Source organism: Phasianus colchicus, chromosome 13 (genome assembly GCF_987193195.1).
Source record: "Phasianus colchicus chromosome 13, bPhaCol1.hap1.1, whole genome shotgun sequence".
Lineage (NCBI taxonomy): Eukaryota > Metazoa > Chordata > Aves > Galliformes > Phasianidae > Phasianus > Phasianus colchicus.
This window is the reverse complement of record NC_143448.1, coordinates 2,821,176-2,842,412: the sequence shown is the minus strand read 5'-3', so window position 1 is coordinate 2,842,412 and position 21,237 is coordinate 2,821,176. Positions and strand designations below refer to the sequence as shown.

General features: G+C 45.9%; 3 protein-coding genes and 2 non-coding genes across 9 annotated transcripts in view; 3 read left to right on the top strand and 2 right to left on the bottom strand.

The window, feature by feature from the left end:
* RSPRY1 (ring finger and SPRY domain containing 1) overlaps positions 1-9,583 on the top strand; it is a 33,341-nt gene extending 23,758 nt beyond the window's left edge. For all 5 annotated transcript variants that reach the window (XM_031615223.2, XM_090149811.1, XM_031615222.2 and 2 more), the window contains 5 exons: positions 1,449-1,560; positions 2,176-2,278; positions 3,568-3,720; positions 5,987-6,091; positions 7,129-9,583. In XM_031615223.2, the coding sequence (XP_031471083.2) occupies positions 1,449-1,560; positions 2,176-2,278; positions 3,568-3,720; positions 5,987-6,091; positions 7,129-7,225 (570 nt within the window). In that variant the 3' untranslated portion in view covers positions 7,226-9,583. The remainder of the gene's footprint in view (positions 1-1,448; positions 1,561-2,175; positions 2,279-3,567; positions 3,721-5,986; positions 6,092-7,128) is intronic.
* A 205-nt stretch (positions 9,584-9,788) lies between these two features.
* On the top strand, positions 9,789-17,195 carry ARL2BP (ARF like GTPase 2 binding protein). Its single transcript, XM_031615270.2, has 6 exons — positions 9,789-10,015; positions 11,871-11,932; positions 12,619-12,725; positions 13,152-13,237; positions 14,099-14,195; positions 14,825-17,195. Exons 1-6 carry the CDS (start codon positions 9,978-9,980, stop codon positions 14,903-14,905), a joined length of 471 nt encoding a protein of 156 aa, XP_031471130.1. The 5' UTR covers positions 9,789-9,977; the 3' UTR covers positions 14,906-17,195.
* Positions 17,196-17,824: 629 nt separating this feature from the next.
* PLLP (plasmolipin) lies at positions 17,825-20,332 on the bottom strand. The gene is made up of 4 exons (XM_031615284.2): positions 20,150-20,332; positions 19,190-19,363; positions 18,473-18,592; positions 17,825-18,398 (listed from the first exon to the last, which is right to left on the bottom strand). Exons 1-4 carry the CDS (start codon positions 20,276-20,278, stop codon positions 18,285-18,287), a joined length of 537 nt encoding a protein of 178 aa, XP_031471144.1. The 5' UTR covers positions 20,279-20,332; the 3' UTR covers positions 17,825-18,284.
* A 95-nt stretch (positions 20,333-20,427) lies between these two features.
* TRNAL-CAG (transfer RNA leucine (anticodon CAG)) lies at positions 20,428-20,510 on the top strand. The gene has a single exon. It is a non-coding gene; the product is annotated as a tRNA-Leu (tRNA).
* A 117-nt stretch (positions 20,511-20,627) lies between these two features.
* TRNAL-CAG (transfer RNA leucine (anticodon CAG)) lies at positions 20,628-20,710 on the bottom strand. The gene has a single exon. It is a non-coding gene; the product is annotated as a tRNA-Leu (tRNA).
* Positions 20,711-21,237: the final 527 nt, after the last annotated feature.

Sequence of the window (21,237 nt, the reverse complement as noted above, 5' to 3'; positions counted from 1 at the left end):
TCAGGAGAAGTGTTTACTGATTTTGAATATGGAGATAAGCAGTTAAACCTGCTCATTTCTGATCATTATAGAAAGTTATTCTGCAGCTGTGTCAAATGCAGAAGCCAAAATGAAGATGGGCCAAATAGAGACATGTGAGTAAATGCGGTTAGGGGCTGAGAGACACACTTGGCAAGGAGGTGAATGGAAACATCAGTGGCAAGAAACACATGGGAATGGGAGTGTGGCCTTTCTCACCATCTAACTTGAATCTTCCTATGGTCCTTCTGCACTTTTTTCCATTTAGTAGTGTAAATAGCATTGTCTTTTGCTGGTACACGACACAAGTGTGTCTGTATCACGTCCCACAGTTCTAATGTGGAATTGAGTGCTGTTTTAAATTTAGCTAAACAAACAACAACAAAAACAGCCAAACCTTACAGACCTGTCCTAAGCACAGGCATTGTTGTTACTGAGTGTAATGGAAACTGTCTGAAGTGAAAGACAGCGTGTCTGCCTTCGGAATGTTAAGAGGTTTAAAAGATTTTTTTCCCCACTTACTGTTAAGGAGCTTGGTGTGGATGCATTTTTGTCTGTTTCCTGTTCAAGGTATGGAAACAGAAGCTGTCATGTCTGAGCTGGGTTCTCTGTTGCTACGGTTGTTTTGCTGGTGACTGAATGCTGCTGGCATGGAAGTTCATCAGGCTTCTATCTGAAACATAAGGAAATTATCTTGTGAGCACTCATCAGAGAAGCCACATGCTCTTTATTTCCAATATGTATAACAAAACAAAAAACTGATCCTGAATACGACATGATACATTCATTAGCAGAGGTTAACTTTAATTGGGACACCTTATGTAATCAGCCCCTGGCTGGTGTTTGCACTGCAGACCAACCACGTAAGGAAGCTGTCTTCCAAAAATGCCTCTGGATTTCACGTTTGGGCAGTCCTACATAATGGATTCATCTGCTGCTCTGAAACTTGTGCCTGCTTGGGGCTCCTTTCAAACAGAGGGAGGCTGTCACTGAGAGGAACAGAATGTGCAGCACATTCAGTGAAGGCTCCCTGGGACTGTTATCTGTGTGCTGTGTGTTCTGGTCACTCTTGGATGTGGTGTGGGTATCTAGTACAAGACTGACTTCAAGATAAGAGACAGTTTGTGTTGACTTTGTAAGCTTCAAGAAGGGAAGATAGCTATTCAGCTACTGGACTTGAGATCTTCAAATACAGGCAATAGTTCACAGAGACTGAAAAACAACTTAGAGATGATATCCCTTTCTTTCATTCCTCTTTTCTCTCCAACAAACTCATTTTGATGTGAAAACGAAGCCAAGGCTTTTGAAAAATAAGAGATGGTGGTGGGGGGGATCCCATCTTGCTCTTGGAGGAGTGGTTTAGTTTAAATGCTTTAGCTGGCTTCTGTGAGGAATGGCTGCAGGCTGAAATGCTTTTCCTTTTCCTAAAGGAAGGTTATGGCATTGGAGATGATGAGTATTCCTGTGCATATGATGGCTGCCGGCAGCTGATTTGGTATAATGCCAGAAGTAAACCACATTCCCATCCCTGCTGGAAAGAAGGTATTCAGACTATATTCAGCCTATCTGAATCTGCTGTTTATCCCTGCTGGATTTCTGCACAGGATTCTTCCTTTTGCAGGCATCATAGCTTGTTAGCAGGTGTGACTGGAATAGTTATTGCCTAATCCTGATGATGTGAAGTGTTTAATAATTACTGTGCTTTTACTAGTTGTACTTGCAGTGCTTGAAAGATGCAAAGTGGGCACCATGCTCTTGTGGTGCAGTACGTGTAGAGAGTGTTGTTGGATAACTGCTCTCTGTGCCTTCTTTTCTATTAAAAGTTTCTCCCAAGGTTGGCACAAGCATGTTAGGAAGTTAGCAAGTGTGTGTTCTGCAGGTATCTTCAGTAATTGTAAAACAGCCAGGGAGAGACAGGTGGGGAGAAAACTGCTCTCCTTCCATACCATTGCATAGTATTGGCAGACTAAAATACTTCATATATTGACCACATTGCCTTGTGTTTTGCTCGTGCAGCCTGTTCCACACTATTTCTTCTGCTGTGCTCACTCTTAGTGAGACAGCTCACTAAGGTACATGATGCTTCTATTTAACCGTTTCAGCTATTGACATGCAGTGTAATTGAACGATTTAAATGTTCTGTGTTTTGCACTTAAGGAGACACAATAGGATTTCTACTAGACTTGCAAGAAAAGCAAATGATCTTCTATTTAAATGGAAACCAGCTGCCTGCTGAGAAGCAAGTCTTTTCATCAGCTGTGTAAGTATGTGCTCAGTGGGAATGACAGTGACCTGTATGGATAATAGTTGTAATTACGTGAAAAACATTCCATTTGAAAAGTTAATTCCCAGCTGAAAGTTGCTTAGAAATGTCACAATTCAGATAACGTTTTGCAAGAGGATTTGTGCATTCTGAAGGCTGTATTAACTTGCTGCATTGCAATAGGGCTGAAGCCTGTGGTGGTATACTGAATATAGAATCTCTCTGACGTTACAGAATGGTGTTAGGCTAATATTTTCAACTCTGTTGCAATTAACATGTGACTGATTCCTCTAACTGTCATGGAGAAATTCAGTATTTCAGCTCTGGGAAGCTGGAGTGATAGTTGAGAGAGGCTTCCTACGCAGCTTAATTAAACACTGCAGTGCTTTCTAAATGAATGTTACTGTGCTAATCACTTCATTCATATTTCCTTATCAAAACGAAGCTCAAGATGCTAGTAAGACAGAAGCAGCACAGTGTAAAGTCTTACAAAACATCTTGTCTACTCAGCTTGTTTCTCTTTTCACGTGGAGTATGGCACTTAAGGACTTTGCAGATTCTTCTGTGCAGTTAGAAATTACAGTATTATTCAGCTTGGGGCCTTTCTGTAAATAAAACTGAAAGGGGTGATGGCTCTGGTGCTTTCATAAGGTGTCAGCAGACAGCTGTCCCAGGGTAATCCTGCAGGAGCAAGGAGAGACAGATGGGCATGGTGCTAAGGGAGCTCACAGACCTGAATTCATGGTGTACATCGCTCCTATGGAACTTGTATCCCTTGCAAGTTTTCCTGTCTTGTGCCTGATCAAATAAAGCAGCCAGGAGCAGCGGGCACAGAGCTCTCCCCAGTGGCTGACAGTGTTGCAGGTGCACCAAACGGTTGTTTGGGAGGAAAATGTTGTTTCCAGTTCTGCTACTGAAGGAGAAACCTGAGCTGATTGATGTAAAGAGGATCAGGCTGTGGGCTGTTGAGATGTGTGTGTTTGCTCTTACTGTAAGTGTGAGTAATCCCAGTTGTAAGTAAGCAGCCTTTATTGGTTGACTGGGGAGTAAATTCAGATAAATTCTGACAGTAAATTCCAAGGCTGAGAACTAAGAAAGGACAACACAAGCAGCTGACATGGGTTGTGTTACAGGTTTTTCTTTCAGCTAGCTTAACCAGATCTATTTAAGAAAATGTTCTTTGTTTCAGGTTGTATTTTTGCTTATTTTGATTATAATAAAGCATTGCTTCTAGAAAGCTCTTAGTGCTGTAAGTCATCCTAAAATGTGTTTCCTTCCTCTTGCAGATCTGGCTTTTTTGCTGCAGCAAGTTTCATGTCTTACCAACAATGCGAGTTTAACTTTGGGGCAAAACCTTTCAAATACCCACCACCAATGAAATTTAGTACCTTTAATGATTATGCCTTCCTGACAGCAGAGGAGAAGATCATTTTGCCAAGGTAATCCTTTCCTCTGAGTACAGAGGAATGAAATACTTCACTTCTGAGTTGTGTAGCCTTACCCTATCCTTACAAGAGTTACCTTTTCTGAGGTCATACCTCCACAGGATCATATCATAGGTATAACAAGCAGAGCCCACAGAAATACACAGATATACCATTAAAGTAATTCTTTGTGATATTAGGCTAATTTAAAATTTGCACAGTAAACTGGACTAAAAGTGTCTCGTGCCCTGTAAGAATGATTAGGTTGAAGAACCATAGTATTAATTAAAAACAGTGTCTTCTTTAAAATTGACCTAATTTGATGCTGGTAGTGTGGAGGTTCTGAATTATTGTCAGTCTTGTTGTTGGGCTTTTCTGATTGCAGTGAAAGTTAACCCCTTTTTGTGTTGTTCAAATTTCCATGTGCTCAGCAAACTAAATCCACCTGAGCAAAATTTGGGTAAATCCTTGCTGAACTTCCTGTGTTGTTGGCAGGTTTGAAACCTAACAGCTTTTCTAGATTAGGTCATCAGTAATGAAACAATTTTCTGGAACACACACAGTAACAGAAGAATGATGGTGTGTGTCCCAGCTTTCCAACTTTGTCTAATGATGGCTTTCTAGGTTGTTATGCATATGGTTCAGAGGTCTTTTGTTGCTTCTCCTTAAGTTGGAAGTGGGTAACCCAGCCATAAGAAATGCAGGTTGGTTTTGGATTACCTGTTATGTGCTGGAATAGCATGTTACTTAAAAATAGAAACCTACCTTAATCTTGGATCCGAGTCACATACTGGCAAAGCCTGAGCTGTGTGATACTGAGTTGATGCAAAGAGGAAATGAAATCCAACCTGCAAGACAATTTACATTTCCTTGTAGCCAGAGGAATTCGCACCTGCTTGACACTGGAAGTCTTTTAAGTGAGAGTCTGATTTAGCTCATTAAGGTGATCTGTTAATTATCATTCCCGATCAGCCCTTTTTCACAGCAGGTGTCTTAACAGTTTCATGCTCCGGATGAGGACTTTGGCAGCTTGTGGCTGCGTGCTGGAAGGAGCTGATGATTGGCTGTGATGGCACCGGTGTCACTCAGGCCCTGGCCTCACAGTGTTTAAGCAGTAGCTGCAAGAACGAGGCTTTGGTTATCACAAAAGCTGTACAGAAGGAGGAGGAACTGGCTTCCTGTTGCTATCTGCCTGGAGACATTCACCTCCTGTGTCTATGCCTGCTCAGTATGCGATAGCACTGAAAGGCTCCATTCAGCATTGGACACTGCTGCTCTTTGTGTGGAGGGGATGATGTTAGTTTACAGCATCTGAACTGTTCAGTAGCTGCATGCCAATCATAACCTACAAGACGGCTTTGATCTTAACAGGGAGTTGGAAAAAAGGCTAGGACCCAAGGTAGGACCCCAGTTATCCATCACAGGGATTAACATAAACTCCTGTGGGATTTACATCCTGTGGATGTAATGGATGCAGTGTTAGCTGGGCTGGGCACTGCACCCTGCCACCATCCAGCTAGGTCTTGTAGAGGCATTCCAAATCTGAAATGTCATATTTCAGCAAAGGTAGGAGCTCTGCCAGCTTGCTCTGATATCACCTGCTAGTCTGAAATGTCACATGGACTTTTTGATTAAAAAATGACTTTCCTTGTCATAATAATAATTAACATGATTTTCTTTAACGTGTGTGCTTATCTACATACATACACCTCTCCCTATATAAACATTGCTTATAATTAGAATCTATCACATTTATATGTATATACATATGTAATTGGATATATGTACGTACAGTTTCTACATCTGAAATGTTGTAGGGACTCCTTGGTATAACATACATGTCAAAGAGAAGGTGTATATGCTGCCTTCCCTTGTGGCATTTGCTGGGCTGTCAGTTTTCTTTTCAATCTGTGTTCTTCTGAACTGTGTTACAGCTTTACAGGGTTACAGCATTACAGGGTTTCCAAGCTTTCTTGATGGATAAGTGCTGTTTTCCTCTTGAAAATACACAAACACAACACTTTAATGGCAATGTTCAGCTGTGAGGGCTGCAACTGTAACCTACCCCTCTTTATCCCTTTCTGGCAGACAACAACAAGGGAACAAAGGCTGCTCAGAACAACTCTGGATGTTTTAAAGTTTTATTTTTTGTGCTGTAGATGTTATCAATGTTTATCAGCATTAGTGTTGAGTAGCAAGAGCTTGTGTTGTGTTGGTCTTGATGCAGTACTCCAAGTAGTTTAGAGCCCAGCTAATGTGAGGGATGCTTCTCTTTCTTCAGACACAGGCGCCTGGCTTTGCTGAAGCAAGTGAGCATCAGAGAGAACTGCTGCACACTTTGCTGTGATGAGGTAGCAGACACAGAACTCAGGCCGTGTGGACACAGGTAAAAACTCTTATTTGTTTTTCTTTTTTAAAGCAAGTAGGAAAAAGTCAACCAAGAAACAGTGTCTACAGTTGACGTATCTTAGTTGAGGTCAAATACAGTCCCTGCTTATCTTGATTGACCTCAGAGCACAAAGGAAATAACTCATCATTTTAAGGATGTGTCTGATGGCAGTTAAGCACAGACTTCCTCCTTTTCCTACCAACCTTGTTGGGTTTACAGAGGTACGGTGGCTATGTGAGTATGCAAGCTCTGGGCAAGGAACAGAGCAGTCTAACTTGATTTCAAAGGTTTTGCTGATGAATACTGGCTTAGTACGGGTGCTGCGTGCACAATCCAAATCATGTGAGGGGAGTAGGAAACTCACTGTACACCCAGATATTCATTAAACATTCAATAAGTCAATAATCTGAAGTCACAAATATCTATAGAAGATAAAAATGGGGCAGCAGTATGATAAATACTGTTAATCTGGTACTTTCCTACATTGTAGTAGCCTGAGACACTTGGATGTGATGCTCTTGGAAGTCTTTTCCAACCTTAACTTTTCCAACCTTAACATTCTGTGATTCTCAGTAGCCTACTGGGAAGTTAATGCAGTGAAGTCCAGTTCTGTGGTGTTTTTAGAGCACTCACTGTGGCAGGAAGACAAAGGCAAGACTGCTTCCAAGTTGAAAAAGAGCAGACATCCAGCGTGCCTCGGCAAGAAGCTGTGTCAAATTTGACAGTCTTTTCTCCAGAGCAGAGTGAGAGTCGAGATGAAATAAAGGAGTGCAGGTGTAATTGTGACAGTCTGCACCAGCAGTTCCAGCTCTGTAAGATGCTGAGCAGCAAGAGTTCCTCTCAAAGTGTGTGAATCCACAACACCTGACTTGCCGTTCCTGATGTCTCCACACTGAAAGACTTAACCTTGATTGCTTTTTTTAATTTAAGCAGGCTAAACGAACTGTTGGACACTTATTTTTTTTTCTTTTAGTTCTATAAATATTTGTAAATGCTGTAAATCCAGGCTTTATCTTTCTTTCTTTCTCTTCCAGTGACCTGTGCATGGAGTGTGCCTTGCAACTGGAGACCTGCCCTTTGTGTCGACAGGAAATACAGACCCGAGTCAGACAGATTTCTCACATTTCATGACACATGTGAAGTACTACAGACTTGTTTTTTAATGAACTCCAACCAATACAGAAAGGGGAAAGCATCTCTAACCAATCTTTACGCACATAGAACCGTAGCCATGGCCAGATTTCATGCTAAACTGTAAGCTGATTATCTTTTAAAAAAAAAAAAAAAAAAAAATCTTTAATAAGCTATTTCAGGTTGCCAGCAGTGGAAACTGGTTTCAACAGTAAGGAAAGCTGGTAGTTTGGTGTGTTATGGCTATTGGTTCCTCCAAGCAAGAGCGTAGGAGGGCGTCTCTCTTCCTCCCCTTTTCCTTTTCGCCTGTCGCAAGTGCTGAAAAAATTTGCACTGGAAGTACACATACAATGCATTTCAGACAAGAAATATCTCCTCAAGCAGGGCCGTTCTGTCTCGTGCTCCAAAGTCTCTGTTTTGGGCAGAAGTCAGTACTAAAAAAGAATGCCAATGTTTCTTGTTCAATGTAGCCTCCTGCTGGTCAGAGACTATATCTTCCAACAGTGGATGTTAAACTGCTCCAAGACTTGATCTGTACACAGACTGATTTGAAAGGACAGTGTGGAGACTGTAGAGAAATTCACGTTTTAATAACTCGGTGATTCCAAAGAAAATCCTGATTTGTTTTTAACTGCTCAAAGATTGGTGGTATTTTCAAGTACATAATGTTTCTGATGCTTTTAACTTCAATATCCACATTTTTTTGTGAGGATATAATTTTCGGGAGGTATTCTTAACTAATTATAATGCTGGACTGGAATTAATTTGATATTCTGGGTATTTTTTAAGGTATCTACAAACATCTTTTTTTAATTAGTATTGTTTTTGAAGCTTATGTTCACTGTGGAAAATATTGAGCTAACTTAAAAGCGTAGAGAAGAATTCTGGGCCAGTGTATTTGAAGGGGAGGGAAATGTTACGTGGATAACAAGTTCAGTCTTATTCTGTAACTCTCTAAAAACGCACCTTGCTTGTCATGTATCAGTCCTGCTCTGAGCAGGTTTGGGGCCACACTTTGTATTTCTGGTAGGGATCTTATAGAGGGAATGTCTGCTCCACTTGAGTTACACATTTGTGACGTTTGTATGTTGAGGATGTGTTTCAGCAGCTTTTGACCACTTAGTTAGGTTTCTACAAGGAATCAGGGTTCAGTTGGTGAAGTAGCACAAAAGTCAGTGGGGTTGAGCTTATTTTGCACCGAGGCTGTGTAACTCTCTCTTCCAAGACTTGTACAGGTTGCTTTTTTAAATTATTGGGATATATAGTAGAACTCTACTAATTCATACATAACTCACACCACAACCATCCCACTTCTTGGCAGTGATTCAGTAGCAGAGACTGTTGTAGCAAATTCTCACGCTGTGAGGTATTTTATTCTCCAAATCTTTTACCATCTTTGTTAGGAAAGCTGAGATGTATTCCTCATGCTGACTACTTTTGCTTCCTACTGATCCTAGGAGCTGATAGCACTGCACACGGGTCCCAGAATCAGGTTATCTAGCAGTTCCTCTCACACTCTGCCTTCCCTAACTCAAGGGTGCTGAATTTAATCCAGAGGAGGAGAGGGGAGAGAAATCCCTCTGAGCCTCACGTGAAAGGTGTTCACTAGGAAAGTGCTGTGCATCATTTTGTTGTTGGGCTTTTTTCCAAATACAGACTGAATCGGGAGTGGAGCGAGGGTTGGTCCTCTTGCTGAAATGTGAATTCTCTTCCAGCTGTTTTGATGAAGGTCAGGATGGCAAACGGGTGCCTGGGGCTCTTCATTTCCTCACGGACTCAACTTTGCAAAGTTTTTCCACTTTGCCATTCTGCTTTTCGGAATCTTGTAGAGATGAAATTCCAAATGCTTCCAAATGCAGTGATAGGCACAAAGATACGAAGCGTTGCTGTGGAGGAAGAAGTGGGACAGAACCACTTTGAACTCTGCCTTAATAGATGCCGCCAACTCCAGACTTTGGGTTCCATGGCCAGGATTAACCGAGGTAAAACTTCCCCAAGTGCCTGGGGGTCCTGGTCAGTACCAAGTGCTGTATGAGATAGGCTCCATACAGAGGTGTCTAATTAAAACACAGGGCTCCAAATAGCCCAGCTCCCTTTGTGGACGTGGGTCTGAGTGCCTGCGTGCTTCTTCACAAAGAGACCCGCATGCTTTAGAGCGCTTTGCTGGGCAGAGAGAGCCAGCAGCACCCGAGGGAGCTGTGTTTGCTTTCCATATTCATCTATGGGAAGGCTGGAGCTGGGGCTGCTGCCCTCCGCCATGGGGTGTCTGCGTGGAGCTCTGAGGGGTGACAAACTCAAGAAGGGGAGAAATGGAGCGTGGCACAGTCGGTCTGTTTGAAAATAAAACGTCTTGAAGAGTGTTTGCGGTTCTGTTGTGCTTCCGCTCGCGTTGGGACTCGGGGTTGCGGCCTGGGGCTGTGAGGGGAAGCTTGTGGGGGAGGAGATCCCACCCCGGCCCTGCCATGGCGGCACGCGCCTTCTCCCATTGGCTCTTCCTGGTGTGTGGGCGGGACTTCTGCGGCCGCTTCCCCTCAGCGATTGGCTGCAGCCAGACCGGAAGGAAGCGTTTCCAAGGTAACGGTCGGGCCGGGAGGCGGCGTGCGGGGCCCTGAGGGGAGCGGGGCGTCTGTGTGCGCCGGGTGGTCCTGCGGTCCGTCTGGCTTAATTACTTTTCTGTTTAATTACTTCTCTATTAACGCCTCAGCGTGTGTGATTCCTCAGTGCTGCGGTACGGCACGTTGTGCAGGAGGTGATGGAGAGCTCAGAGGAGGAGAACTTCGGTGTAGCCGTGTAAGTACGCTGCGCTCTGCGCCGGGCCCCACGTAACCTATTTCCTGCTTACAGGATCTTAATAGGAATTTAATACGAGAGCGAGTGTACGCCGTGCTGCCCTTTGGGAGGACGAGGACACAGAGCAGCGCAGAGCCCTGGGAGGGAGGAGCATCTGTTTAGAGTTGAGATGAAGTCTAAGCTCCGTGCACTGAGTGCCCCTGCAGCGACAGCAGGAGGGGGAATGGCTTTGAACTAAAAGAGTAGGGGTTCAGAGGGCTTGTCACCGTGAGGGCAGTGAGCCCCTGCGAGCTGTGGGTGCCCCTCTGGAGGTGCTTAGGGCCGGGCTGCGTGGAGCCCTGGGCAGCCTGATCCATAAGAGATATGCCTGCTAACAGCAGGGCTTGCCACTGGATGGGCTGTAAAGTCCCTCCCAGCCCAACCATTCTGTGTTTCCACCGAATTTTACACAGGTGGTTGTTAAGGCTCGCCTTATACTTCCTGCCGTGCTGCTCACCTGAAGCTTGTGGCCGAAGGGGGTGTGTGGCTCTGCCTCTCTCGCTCTATCATTTGTTTGTTATGCCCCAAGGACACGCAGGCCTTGGGCTGCTGCAGCAGCACCGGTTGTGCTGGCCTTGGTGTGCTTAAAGCACGGGGTTTGTGAGCGTGTGTTTGTGGAAATGTACAGGTATAGGTGTGGTGTAGAGAGAAACACAATCACTGCTGGTTTGGAACAGCTACAGTTGGGTGATGTGCTTCACAAGCTGAAACTGGCTTAAATTAATAGAATAAGCTATGAAATATAAGCTGGAAAAGCCTCTAAAAATGGTGGTGGTGTTCACCGGGAGAGAGAGAGAAAAAAGAAAAGCAAATTATCCATAGCAAGGATAGAGATACAAAATGAGAAGCCCTGTTGCTTGAAGTCAGAAAGGCATGGAGGAACGCAGAGCTGCTGCTGCCCTGTGTGAGCTCCTCTTCTGGCTGAGCTGTGCCCTCTGGTGGAAATGCGTGCTTTCCGCTCTGCTTGGCTTCCCGTGCCTCATCTTCTAAGCTTTAACACATCACAGATGTTGCTGGAACGTGGCCTGGTGATCAGATGCGTTCTTTATTCAAATATCTTTACGTTTTTTCTGGTCAGGATGAGCCCTATGCCCGAACAGTTCAACTAATCTTGGTTTAATTCTGGTGGACTGCTGTCTGAAAGCAGAACGTTGTGAAAGAGAGTTCTGCTCTGCTTCTCACTGATGTGTCTGAACAACAACAATAAAATTAGCAGAGTCCTGAAATGTTGCTGCCAAAAGTTCTTCTCTGGATGTGTTCAGATCATGATAATGATCATCAGATAATGATGCTTAACATCTGCTTATTGCTTATGAGGCTCTGCCCTTTGTGTGTAGCATGCATAAGAAAAAGCATTTAAGTTTCTTTAGTGAAATAATACGTGTATTTATTGAGTTTAAGAAGACCAAGTAGTGCAAAACAGCATCTAAAGTTCTGTGGTCACCACGTTGAGTTATGCAGGAAATAAATGTTGTGGTAGAAGCCTGGATTTGTGGCGTGGAAAATGCTTAATTTGGTGTTATGGTTATACTCTTCTCATTCTTTTTGCAGCTGGATTGTAATTATGTAACACTAATGCCAGTAAAACAACTTTTTAATTAGGAAAACATTACAGATGCCTAATGAAAATCCCACACAGCAGTCTCATTATCAGTCTCGTGGAGTATTTCTTAGGTTGAAACTAGGAAATTGTGTTTGCTTCACTTTCCTGGGCTTTCCCTGCACTTGGCCTTTCCTTAACATTTCTTAATTCCAAAGTTTATTTTTCCTGTAGTTGCAATGTTTATTTATGTAACACCACCTTTTCTGCTTTCAGCTCCTCCCCATCTGATGCAGAGTTTGATGCCATCGTTGGGTACCTGGAGGATATCATCATGGGTAAGCTCAGCAAGCAGGCAACAAGATGGGTGCTAAAAATGCTGCACACACACGGCCAGTCTACCTCTGCCTGCTCGTGGAAACTCTCTTTCCTTTCTTCTCATCATCACTGCAGGAAAAAAATGTACAGGGAAGTATTTTGTGTGCTGTTTGTACAACAGCAGCCTGCAACGTGGCAGAACCTGTTGGTGGTAAGAATGTTCAGTGAAGCCAATCTTGTACTATGTGAGCAGAGGCAATCATCAGCTCTCAGCTTAACCAAGAGGTGTGCAGCGTGCCTGTTGTGTTGAATTTGGTGGTAATTTGCCTCATTCATTTCCACAACTGGAAAAAGAAAGCCTTCAGTAGCTGGCAGTCTGACAGTCTTGCTGGTACTTTTGAATTTGAGAAACTGTAGGAAGACAATTGACTTTAAATTCCATTCTGAGGGCAGAGCTGCTGCCAAAACACAGCCATGTGCTGCTGCCACGGGTGATGGGCTCCCTCAGCTGGAGCTGCTCCCTCTGTACTCTCACAGATGGGCCAAGATCTGGCCCAGCAGCAGCTGTGCTCCTGGTGTGACTGCCTGCACGTGTGCCAGGCTGGTGGCTGCCACAGGGAAGCAGAGGACTGGTGACAGTGGGGTTTCTGTTGTGAAAAGAATGACTCAACTCCTAACTAGATGATGTATTTTTGTTGTGGTCCAGATGATGACTTCCAGTCCATACAGAGGACTTTTATGGAGAAGCACTACCAGGAGTTTGATGACTCAGAAGAAAACAAGCTCATCTACACTTCAATTTTTAATGAATATGTAAGAATCTTTTTCTTATTCCTCACATGGATAGTTTTTTTTATTTTCCTAAGGTTGATGTCAGGTCTTGCATTCCCCCTTTTGTAGCACGCTGGGTTCACGTAGAGCAAAGGCAATGTAATGCCTGCTGCCTCTTTGTGGAGCACAGCTGTGGTCTGTGAGCAAGAGGGGGATTATCTGGAGCCACAGGTTCCTTTCTGTTTGTTTCACCTGAAAGCTTACACAGTGTTTAACTTCTCAACAGAAATCTAGCCTGTGGCTTCAGTAAATAACACGTGTAATGTGTGCATGACAAAGTAAAGTGAGGAAGATTGTTTTCAAATTTGCATCTGAAGATCATTAAGATGCTGTGGGGTGGAGAGGATTCCTGATTGTGTTTTCTTTTGTTGGTTTTGCTTGATTGGCCTTTGTTTGTTTTCTTTTAAGATCTCCTTAATAGAGAAATACATTGAAGAAAAATTGCTCGATCGGATTCCTGGTTTTAATATGACTGCTTTCACAATGTCTTTGCAGTAAGTCTGCTGCTTTGCTTTTGTTGGGGGCAGGGAGTGTTGTGTGTGTCTCAGTCTTTCTATCTAGATTTGAATTTAGGTGTTCGTAGTTCTCCCTTGAGAAAGAAGTTCCCCCTTAATGATAATAATAATAGTGGTAGTGCTCTGCTACTCTGAATTCCTGCAATATTATCCTGAAGTATGTCTGAAAATCACTTGCTGCATAGATTGCTGGTAAACACAAAACAAGCAAACCCACAGCTACTCCTACTCAAAGTTTCTTTTGCTTTGAACCTGTTTAAAAACAGGCTTTCACATTCTCCACCTTCCTGATGTGTTTTTGTTATGCTTGGTGACTCTGGGGGCTGCATCCTTTAATCTTAGCAGGGCTGCTCTAGGATCTAAACTGAGCTCTAGATGTCTGGGTCCAGAAAGCTTTGAATTCCCATTCAGTAGCATCCCCCAGGCTAACAGCAATAAGGATTTTGTGTTACCTGTGCAGGTATGTGCCATCTACTGAAGGCTAATTAAAGTGAATAGCTCCATTAATAGCTCTGGAAAGGAGTATTTCTCTACTTTAGAATAACTGGAACAAATGCTGGTTGGATATGAATTCTTTTGACTTACACATCAGTCTTTGGGAATCAGACAAAGAAATTGATGTTCTTAAAGCTTGTGTTTAGATAAATGGTAATATTTTAATGTATATATTATAATGATTGGAAATGCTGCAAGGTAATATTTGTCTAAAATTGTGCTTTATGAGAGGCCTGTAATATTCTTGTTGAAGTTCTGTTAGTGTCCTGGTACCACTTTTGACCTCATATTTTAAAATAAGAATTGACCACATGGTTTTCTCATTCCTCAACTTCTTTCTGTTAGGCAGCACAAAGACGAAATGGCAGGTGATATATTTGATATGCTCCTCACATTTACTGACTTCCTGGCTTTCAAGGAAATGTTCTTGGATTACAGAGCCGTAAGTCTGTTACTTCATTTATTTTCATTGGCATGATGGCTGTCATTTCTGCACAGCTCTGCCTGAGAGCACAAAGGCTGTGTCACTGCAGTGGGTAACAGCGTTCATTCTCAGGTTATACAGATCCAAAAGGAAAAGAACTTAATTGAGTGGCTGTTTAAACTCAAACTGCAACCCTGTAACTTCCTGGGGACAGGTTGAGGAGGCAACATGTGTCTCAGCAGCAGGAATAGTTTCAGCTGGGGGTTTCACTTTGGAGACAAAAGGTGAACTCACAGGAGCTGTATGTCACCAGTTCCCACTGGGTGTTCTCAACCAGAGGAAAGCAGGATGCTGCTGTGAGCTGGGTGTGTAGCTGGCAGCAACACACAGGTACTAAATCCAGCTTCTGCACAACCTCTTGCTGAGGTTTGGTTGTGGAGAGGAGAAAACAGATTGGAAAAGAGAATAAATGCTCTGCTAAGGATTTTTCAAATCTCACAGCAACCTTTTTGCTTAAATGCTCAGGTAATGTGTAGTTTTATATTGGTTTGACAAACAGAATATGAATTTCACGTTTCATCTTTTGAACTCAAAAGCTTGTGTATTTCAAAGCAGCATTGAGTTAAGGATTTTTTTGACATTTCTAGGAAAAAGAAGGTCGAAGTCTGGATTTAAGTGGTGGATTCGTGGTGACATCACTGAACAAATCATCGATCTCCTCCTCCTAGAACAGTTGGTACGCTGCTTTCCTTCTCGAGATGAGTGCTATTGCTTTCACTGGGACATTAAAACACAAAAGGTCACGAGAATCAAGGTGCTTTTATGTGATGAAAACTCTCTCTCAGACTGTGCCTTCAGATGCCTGAAACTTGCTGGTATTCAATGGCCACAGAAGAAGAAAACTTTAGTCCTCCCGGAGTAATTGTATTTTAAATACACAGTATTTGCACACCATTCTAACTGTTACAGAGAAACTCAGCGTGCTGAGAGGACAATCAATAGAGCTGTATGTGTTTTTTGGAGGGTTGGCATCTCAGCCATCTTCTCAGAAGGCAGGACTTTAAAGAATCAAGAAAGCAATGTGAAAAGAAAGTGTCTGTCCAGCTCTTGGGCAGGTGTGAATACATACATGCCTTTTTTAATCTTTAATCTGACATTACAGCTTTGTTACAGAAGTGTATATTTCCATATGTGGGTGTTTTAGCCCCAGGCTGCCTGTCTGCTTGGTGAGGATTGATGTGTTAGTGTGCAAATCTGTCTGCTCATTGGCTTAAGTCAGTCTCATCCTTAAGGTGCAAAGTTCTGATTCACTTTGGTTCAGGCCCCAGCTGTTCTCCACTGAGAAAATAACTGTGAAAAATCCAAAGCTGGCCTATATGTGCAGCTTCTTTCTGTTTGGCAGTGGCACAGCTGTAAGCTTGAGGGTACGTTGGGCACAGACCTGTTCAGCACCGTGTCATTGGCTGCTCTGAATAGCATGCTGTTTAAAATGTGTGTTTGCTTTTTAGCTGTTAGTGAAGCAGCACGTGAGTGCTTGTAGTGGGGCTGTAGCCATAAGCCTGCCACCAAAAACCCCAGCTGCTTCTGTCTTGACAGTCGGAATTCAAATGTATTTGGAGCCATAGTGACCCTCTGCTCTTATGCTGTCAGACCTGTTAATGCCCTGCATCATGACATGCACAGGCAGTGCATGTGTAAAAGCATGAGAGCAGACAGAAGCAGGCTGCTGATGCTGCAGAGCACTGAGTGTTCCCTGCCAGTGCAGCCAGTAGCTGTCACCCAGCGAGGACCTGGGCAGAGCAAAAGTACAGCCTGCTTTGCAGGGAGAAAGCCTCCTGCCAGGACAGAGATGAAATCCTGCTGCTGTTGGCCTCTGCCACTCAGCAGTGCTAGGGTTTGATTGCTGAAGTGAAGTAGTTTATTTGAGCAGCAGTGAGGACTCTGGGCCGTGCAGGCTTCTCCCTCAAGCACGGTCAGCATGCAGGGGTGGGAAGCAAATGGGGCAATGCTTTGAGGTGGCTGTTACCAGAGGAAAAAAATGAGGACGTTGGGTAGTAGTTCTAATCCAAACAAGATGCAGCTACGTTCCCTTTTGAATCCTGAGGTTAAAATTGGAGGTATGGAAGACTTTGGGCTGTCATTCATACATGGACAGGAGCTCTTTGGTTAATTCCTTCCCTCTGACTTTTTAAGGTTTTATCGTATTTTAAAGGAAACCCCATTGAAATGTTTTAATTGTGAATTGTTGAGCTAAATTAATTCTTAACTAAAACCAAAATTTCCCTTTTTAATTTTAACTGGAACAAAATCCTTATCCTCCTGTTGCAATTGCTCTGGATAATTATGTGAAGTAACAGCAGTGTGAGTGGATACCCAGACAGTTACTTCCCAAATGGAGGTGGTTGTATTTTAAGCACAGCCTGTTGTAATTTCAGAGTCCAGATGGGGCACACAGTGTTGGGTGAGTTCATATTTGGATGCAGCTTATATCTCAGTTTCCTGTATACCAAAGTCACTGTTTCACAGAGGCATGGTTCCTCGCTTCTTCCTTTTGATAGGTCTGTGCTGTTTTGCTTTCTTATCTCAAATTCTCTGGTGAGCATTTTCAGATGGATTTATTTTGTAAAATAATTCAAATAGTGTGTTGACTAGATGTATTAGTTGGCTGTCAGGTGGGGATGTGGTTGATCTCTGTATTATTTGGCTCTGAACAGCGTCCACGTGAGCATTCATGCTCTTTATAAGCACTTGGGTGTGCAGATACCAACTCACAGTGAAGTTTTGTTATTGCTCCTTTTTCATTTCGATTTTAGACTGTGAAAATTTGCACCAAAGCTCCCCTGGTTTGAGTGGAGCTGCCCAGGTCAAACCCTGCTCACTCCGTCCTGGCTGTTTTCTGTGGTTTGGTGTTCCTGGGATAATTGGTTTCTCTGTGAAACACTGGGACTGGGCTCCAGTTCGGTGCCTTTTCCACCAGGCAAAGGTCTTTTTTAAGAGATTAAATTTCTATATGCGCTGGACTGTGTGCAAGTCTGAACTTCATTTCTTGATAGTTCTAACATTGCCACCAAAATGAATGAAGGGGCCAATTTTCTTACGGATTTTGGTTTTTGTATGTATTTGTTGAGTCTTGACGCTACATTGTGCCTGCTTTCCTTCCACAGCACGTGCAAGTAGATCTGTCAGGGACTGATTTTTCTCCCTGAGAGCAGTGATGCAGTGGCACAGCTGCCCAGGGAGGTGGGGGAGTCACCATCCCTGGTGGTGTCCCAGAGCTGTGGGGATGTGGCACTGAGGGACGTGGGCAGTGGGCACGGTGAGGTTGGACTTGGATCTGAGAGGTCTTTTCCAACCTTCCTGGTTCTGTGATTCCAGGACAGTTTGTGCAGTCCCTTTTCAATTCACATTGAGGTGAGTACCTTTCATTAAGGTACTTAAATTTCCTGAGCCCACCTCTGGATACAAGTTGTGTTGTACACAACTTTACCCATGCAAACAGCGTATGCGGTAAACTTACAGAGCAGCTGACTGTGTGTAAATAGATGAAAACCAGATGAAATAGACTTATAGTTTGTACAAGAAGGATGTGAAGGAAAATGTTGTGGTGGGTGGCTGGGTGTCAGTTCTGGGAAATGCCCACCCACATCCCCGGAGAAAAAAAGCTGGATTTGTTGACAGCAGTAGTGTGGAACAGACAGACTCGAATGTTGGATTTAGGAAGATATTTATTTAAAGCATAAAATTGTGCTTTGACTTTTTTATTTTGAAGATCAGTGTGATAACAGTTTAGACTTCTTTCTTGCCCTAACCTTCGTTCTCCAGCTCTGCCCCCACTGACAGAAGTTAATTGCGATTATTTACACCGCATCCGCGCACGACCACAGGCAGCCACGTGAGCTTGGTTTAGTGAATGTTAGTACTGGAGTGCATCTAACGGGGTGAACCCCCTCGGTACGAGTGTTCCAGTGAGCAGCTGGCTCCTGTGCACCGTGTGAGGACCACCAGGAGCTTCAACCTCGGTGAGCCCTCAGCATCTCGCAGTCAGCCGAGAGCAGAAAGCCGATCGGCGGGACTGCAGCACCACGGACAGCGGCAATGATGGCGGCCTCACGCATGGCTGGCCGCCTGGCTGGTGGCTGCATTGCTGCCCAGTCCTTTCCAGGCACGGAAGCTGAAAAAGGTGCTCGCCCCATAGGTGAGCATCACGAGGCCGGCGAAGAACTGGAAGAGGAGCAGAGTGCTGTGTGAGCACTCGGTCCCAGAAGCTCAGCCACAGCCCGTACGCCCATACTTACGGAGGCGGCAGCTCTCCTGTTGTAATCCCACTGGCGCCACGAGGTGGGACGCACGGCTGCTGAGCACGTGACGAAGGCAGCGATGTACAGAACGGTTGCCACTGCATTGAAGATCATCAGCTGGAGAGGGCAAAGAGGAGGTGAGGAGATCTGGGCTGTGCTTTGCACCTAGCAGCTCACCTCTTGGGGCAGTTGTGTAGAGCTCTTCCAAAAGCAAAAGACTTGAGCACCAGTCTGGTGCAAAGGGTCGGCTCAGGGCTGTCCCCAGGTATGAGTGCACTCTACCATAGGCAAAGATAAGGATGAGCAGAAAGCTGACAAACCAGGGAAGTGGTGGAGTCACCATCCATGGAGGTGTTCAAGAGATGTGGAGATGTGGCACTGAGGAACATGGTCAGTGGGCGCAGTGGGGGTGGGTTGGACTGTGGATCTGAGAGCTCTTTTCTCATTAGTTGTGCTTATTTTCAAGGTTCTATTACTAGGGAGCCCCAAAGGCACATGCTCACACATTTTGGTACTAGACTGGACTACATGGAGTTTCCCCACCTGTTGCCACAGCATGGTGCCACCTGGTGCCACTGATGCATGGGGGTGGAGATGAGCTTCTGGCTCTCCAGTCACCTAGCTGGACTGACCCCATATTCCTCCCCTTTTCCTAGGCGAATCACAGGAAAAGGGCCCAGCCCCTCACCCTGGGAGCAAACCCAGTGTACGTACCATGAGGGGCCAGGGGACCATATAGAACTTCATGGGGAGCTGCAGGAGGTACATCACAAAGAGCAGGACCGTCGCTACCCAGAGGAAGATGGACACAAACAGCACCCAGCCATACGCTGCATGGAGGTGGTAGGTGGTGTCAGCAAGGAGAGCCCACACCAGGAGGCCGAGCACCTGCAGGAGGGGCAGGGAGAGGTCTAAATCTCCCCTCTTGTAGCCTGAAACCCCTTCCCCTTGCTCTCAGCGCAACAGACCCTGCTAAAAGAGTCTGTGCCCTTCTTTTTTACGGCCACCCTTTTAGATACCGAAAGGCTGCTCAGGACTCCCCAGAACCTTCTCTCCATGCCGCACAGCCCCAGCTCTCAGCCTGCCCTGATAGAGGAGGATCTCCATCCCTCGGGTCATTTTTATGCCCCTTCTCTGGAAGTGCTCCAACTCTGCAGCTGGCTGCAGTGCTCCGGGGAGGTCTCACCAACCCCATCCTCATCCCGGCGCCGCTGGGGCTGCACCCACGGCTCTCCCATGAGCTCAGCCAGGAGCGGAGGAGCTGTGATGCCTGCGTCTCTCATTGTCGTGTAGGGGACACAGTGGCCTTTGTCCTGCTGCACACATGCTCCTGCTGCTCAGCTGCTGTTGTTTCAGTCCGGACAATGCCATCTTTTCTTTTTCATCTATTTTTAACCCTCGTTTGGGAGAAATGGGGATAGGGAAAGCCCTGCTGTGCTGTGGCAGCAGGAGGAATTAAAGCAGGAGCTCATGGAGAGGAGCACTGGGGAGCAGTCCTGCTATCAGCTCCATCCCTTTCTCTCCACCACCCCTCGTACTGCCCTCCCCGTGTCCCAGCCTTGCACGGGAGCCTAAATCTGGAGCAGAGAGCCACGCAGGTGCTGCTGAAAGGATGTCACAGCCCCGTCAGCTTCCCCCCACGAGCGTCCCGCTCCCCTTCGCCCCGCTACTCACGGCCTGGGCACCCATCAGCCCCCCGAGTGGCGAGCACAGGAACGCTTCGTCGAGGCGTGGGGAGGGCAGAGTGGCGGCGGCTCCCGGGGAGCTGCTCCGCGTCCCCGCGGCTCCGGGCAGCCCCGCCATGCCGCGAGCGCTCGGCTCGGGCCGCCCTCAGCGCTGCCGGTGGGGCGGCCCACGGGGAAGCTCCCCCCGCAGCCCGGTCCGCCCCGTCGGGGCGGCGCCGCATCGGATGGATACGTCAAGAAAGCGAATGGCGGCGGCTCGGCCGGCGGGTCAGGATGGCCGAGCGGTCTAAGGCGCTGCGTTCAGGTCGCAGTCTCCCCTGGAGGCGTGGGTTCGAATCCCACTTCTGACAGCGTTCCGTTTTGCGGCGGGCGGCTCCCGCCCGTTCTTTTTAGGGCCGCTGCGGGAGAGACGCGCAGAGAAATAATGCGATAAAAGCGCGATGCGCCCAGCGCAAAACGTTATCACTTGTCAGAAGTGGGATTCGAACCCACGCCTCCAGGGGAGACTGCGACCTGAACGCAGCGCCTTAGACCGCTCGGCCATCCTGACAGCGTTGTACGCGGCGCCCACATAGCGCTACACAACGCAGAACCCCGCGCAAACTGCGCATGCGCAGATGTCCCCGCTTTGTCCCCGCGTCACACTGGGGCCAGGCGGGCAGCTCGGGTTGAGTTTCATGTCAGAACCCGGTGAGCACCCAGGCGACGCCTCGCATCCTCTGCTGGCAGCAGCCTTTGCTCCCAGGGAGTCTGACATTCCTCATCACTGCTCGCTTTGATTCTCACCTGCTGCATCCTCAGCCCAGGGATGGAACGTCCCCTGCCCTCAGCAACACTTAGTAACGATCCCAACCACCAGCACGATGCTGACAGCCAGCACCTGCTGCTCTCCTGGGCAATGCGTCCGTCGCACTGCACTTAAATACAACAACAAACACCCACCCCAGCTGCTTGGAGGCCTTGTGACAGAAGGGTCTAATGCTTACAGAGAGTTTGGCTATAGCCAAGCGTGCTGCCAGGGAGCTAGCAGTCCTCTAAATAAGCTGAAGGGGGAGCACATCAATTAGCGGAAGCCTG

What these genes read in the sequence shown, in the direction of transcription:
- ARL2BP (XM_031615270.2), top strand. Translation starts at nt 9,978, where the DNA reads ATGGAGAGCTCAGAGGAGGAGAACTTCGGTGTAGCCGT. An exon ending in GAGAACTTCGGTGTAGCCGT is followed by an intron (nt 10,016 to 11,870) that starts GTAAGTACGCTG and finishes TTCTGCTTTCAG; the next exon opens with CTCCTCCCCATCTGATGCAG. An exon ending in CTTCAATTTTTAATGAATAT is followed by an intron (nt 12,726 to 13,151) that starts GTAAGAATCTTT and finishes TTTTCTTTTAAG; the next exon opens with ATCTCCTTAATAGAGAAATA.
- PLLP (XM_031615284.2), bottom strand. Translation starts at nt 20,278, where the DNA reads ATGGCGGGGCTGCCCGGAGCCGCGGGGACGCGGAGCAGCTCCCCGGGA. An exon ending in GGCTGATGGGTGCCCAGGCC is followed by an intron (nt 19,364 to 20,149) that starts GTGAGTAGCGGG and finishes CCCCTCCTGCAG; the next exon opens with GTGCTCGGCCTCCTGGTGTG. An exon ending in TGGTCCCCTGGCCCCTCATG is followed by an intron (nt 18,593 to 19,189) that starts GTACGTACACTG and finishes TGCCCTCTCCAG; the next exon opens with CTGATGATCTTCAATGCAGT.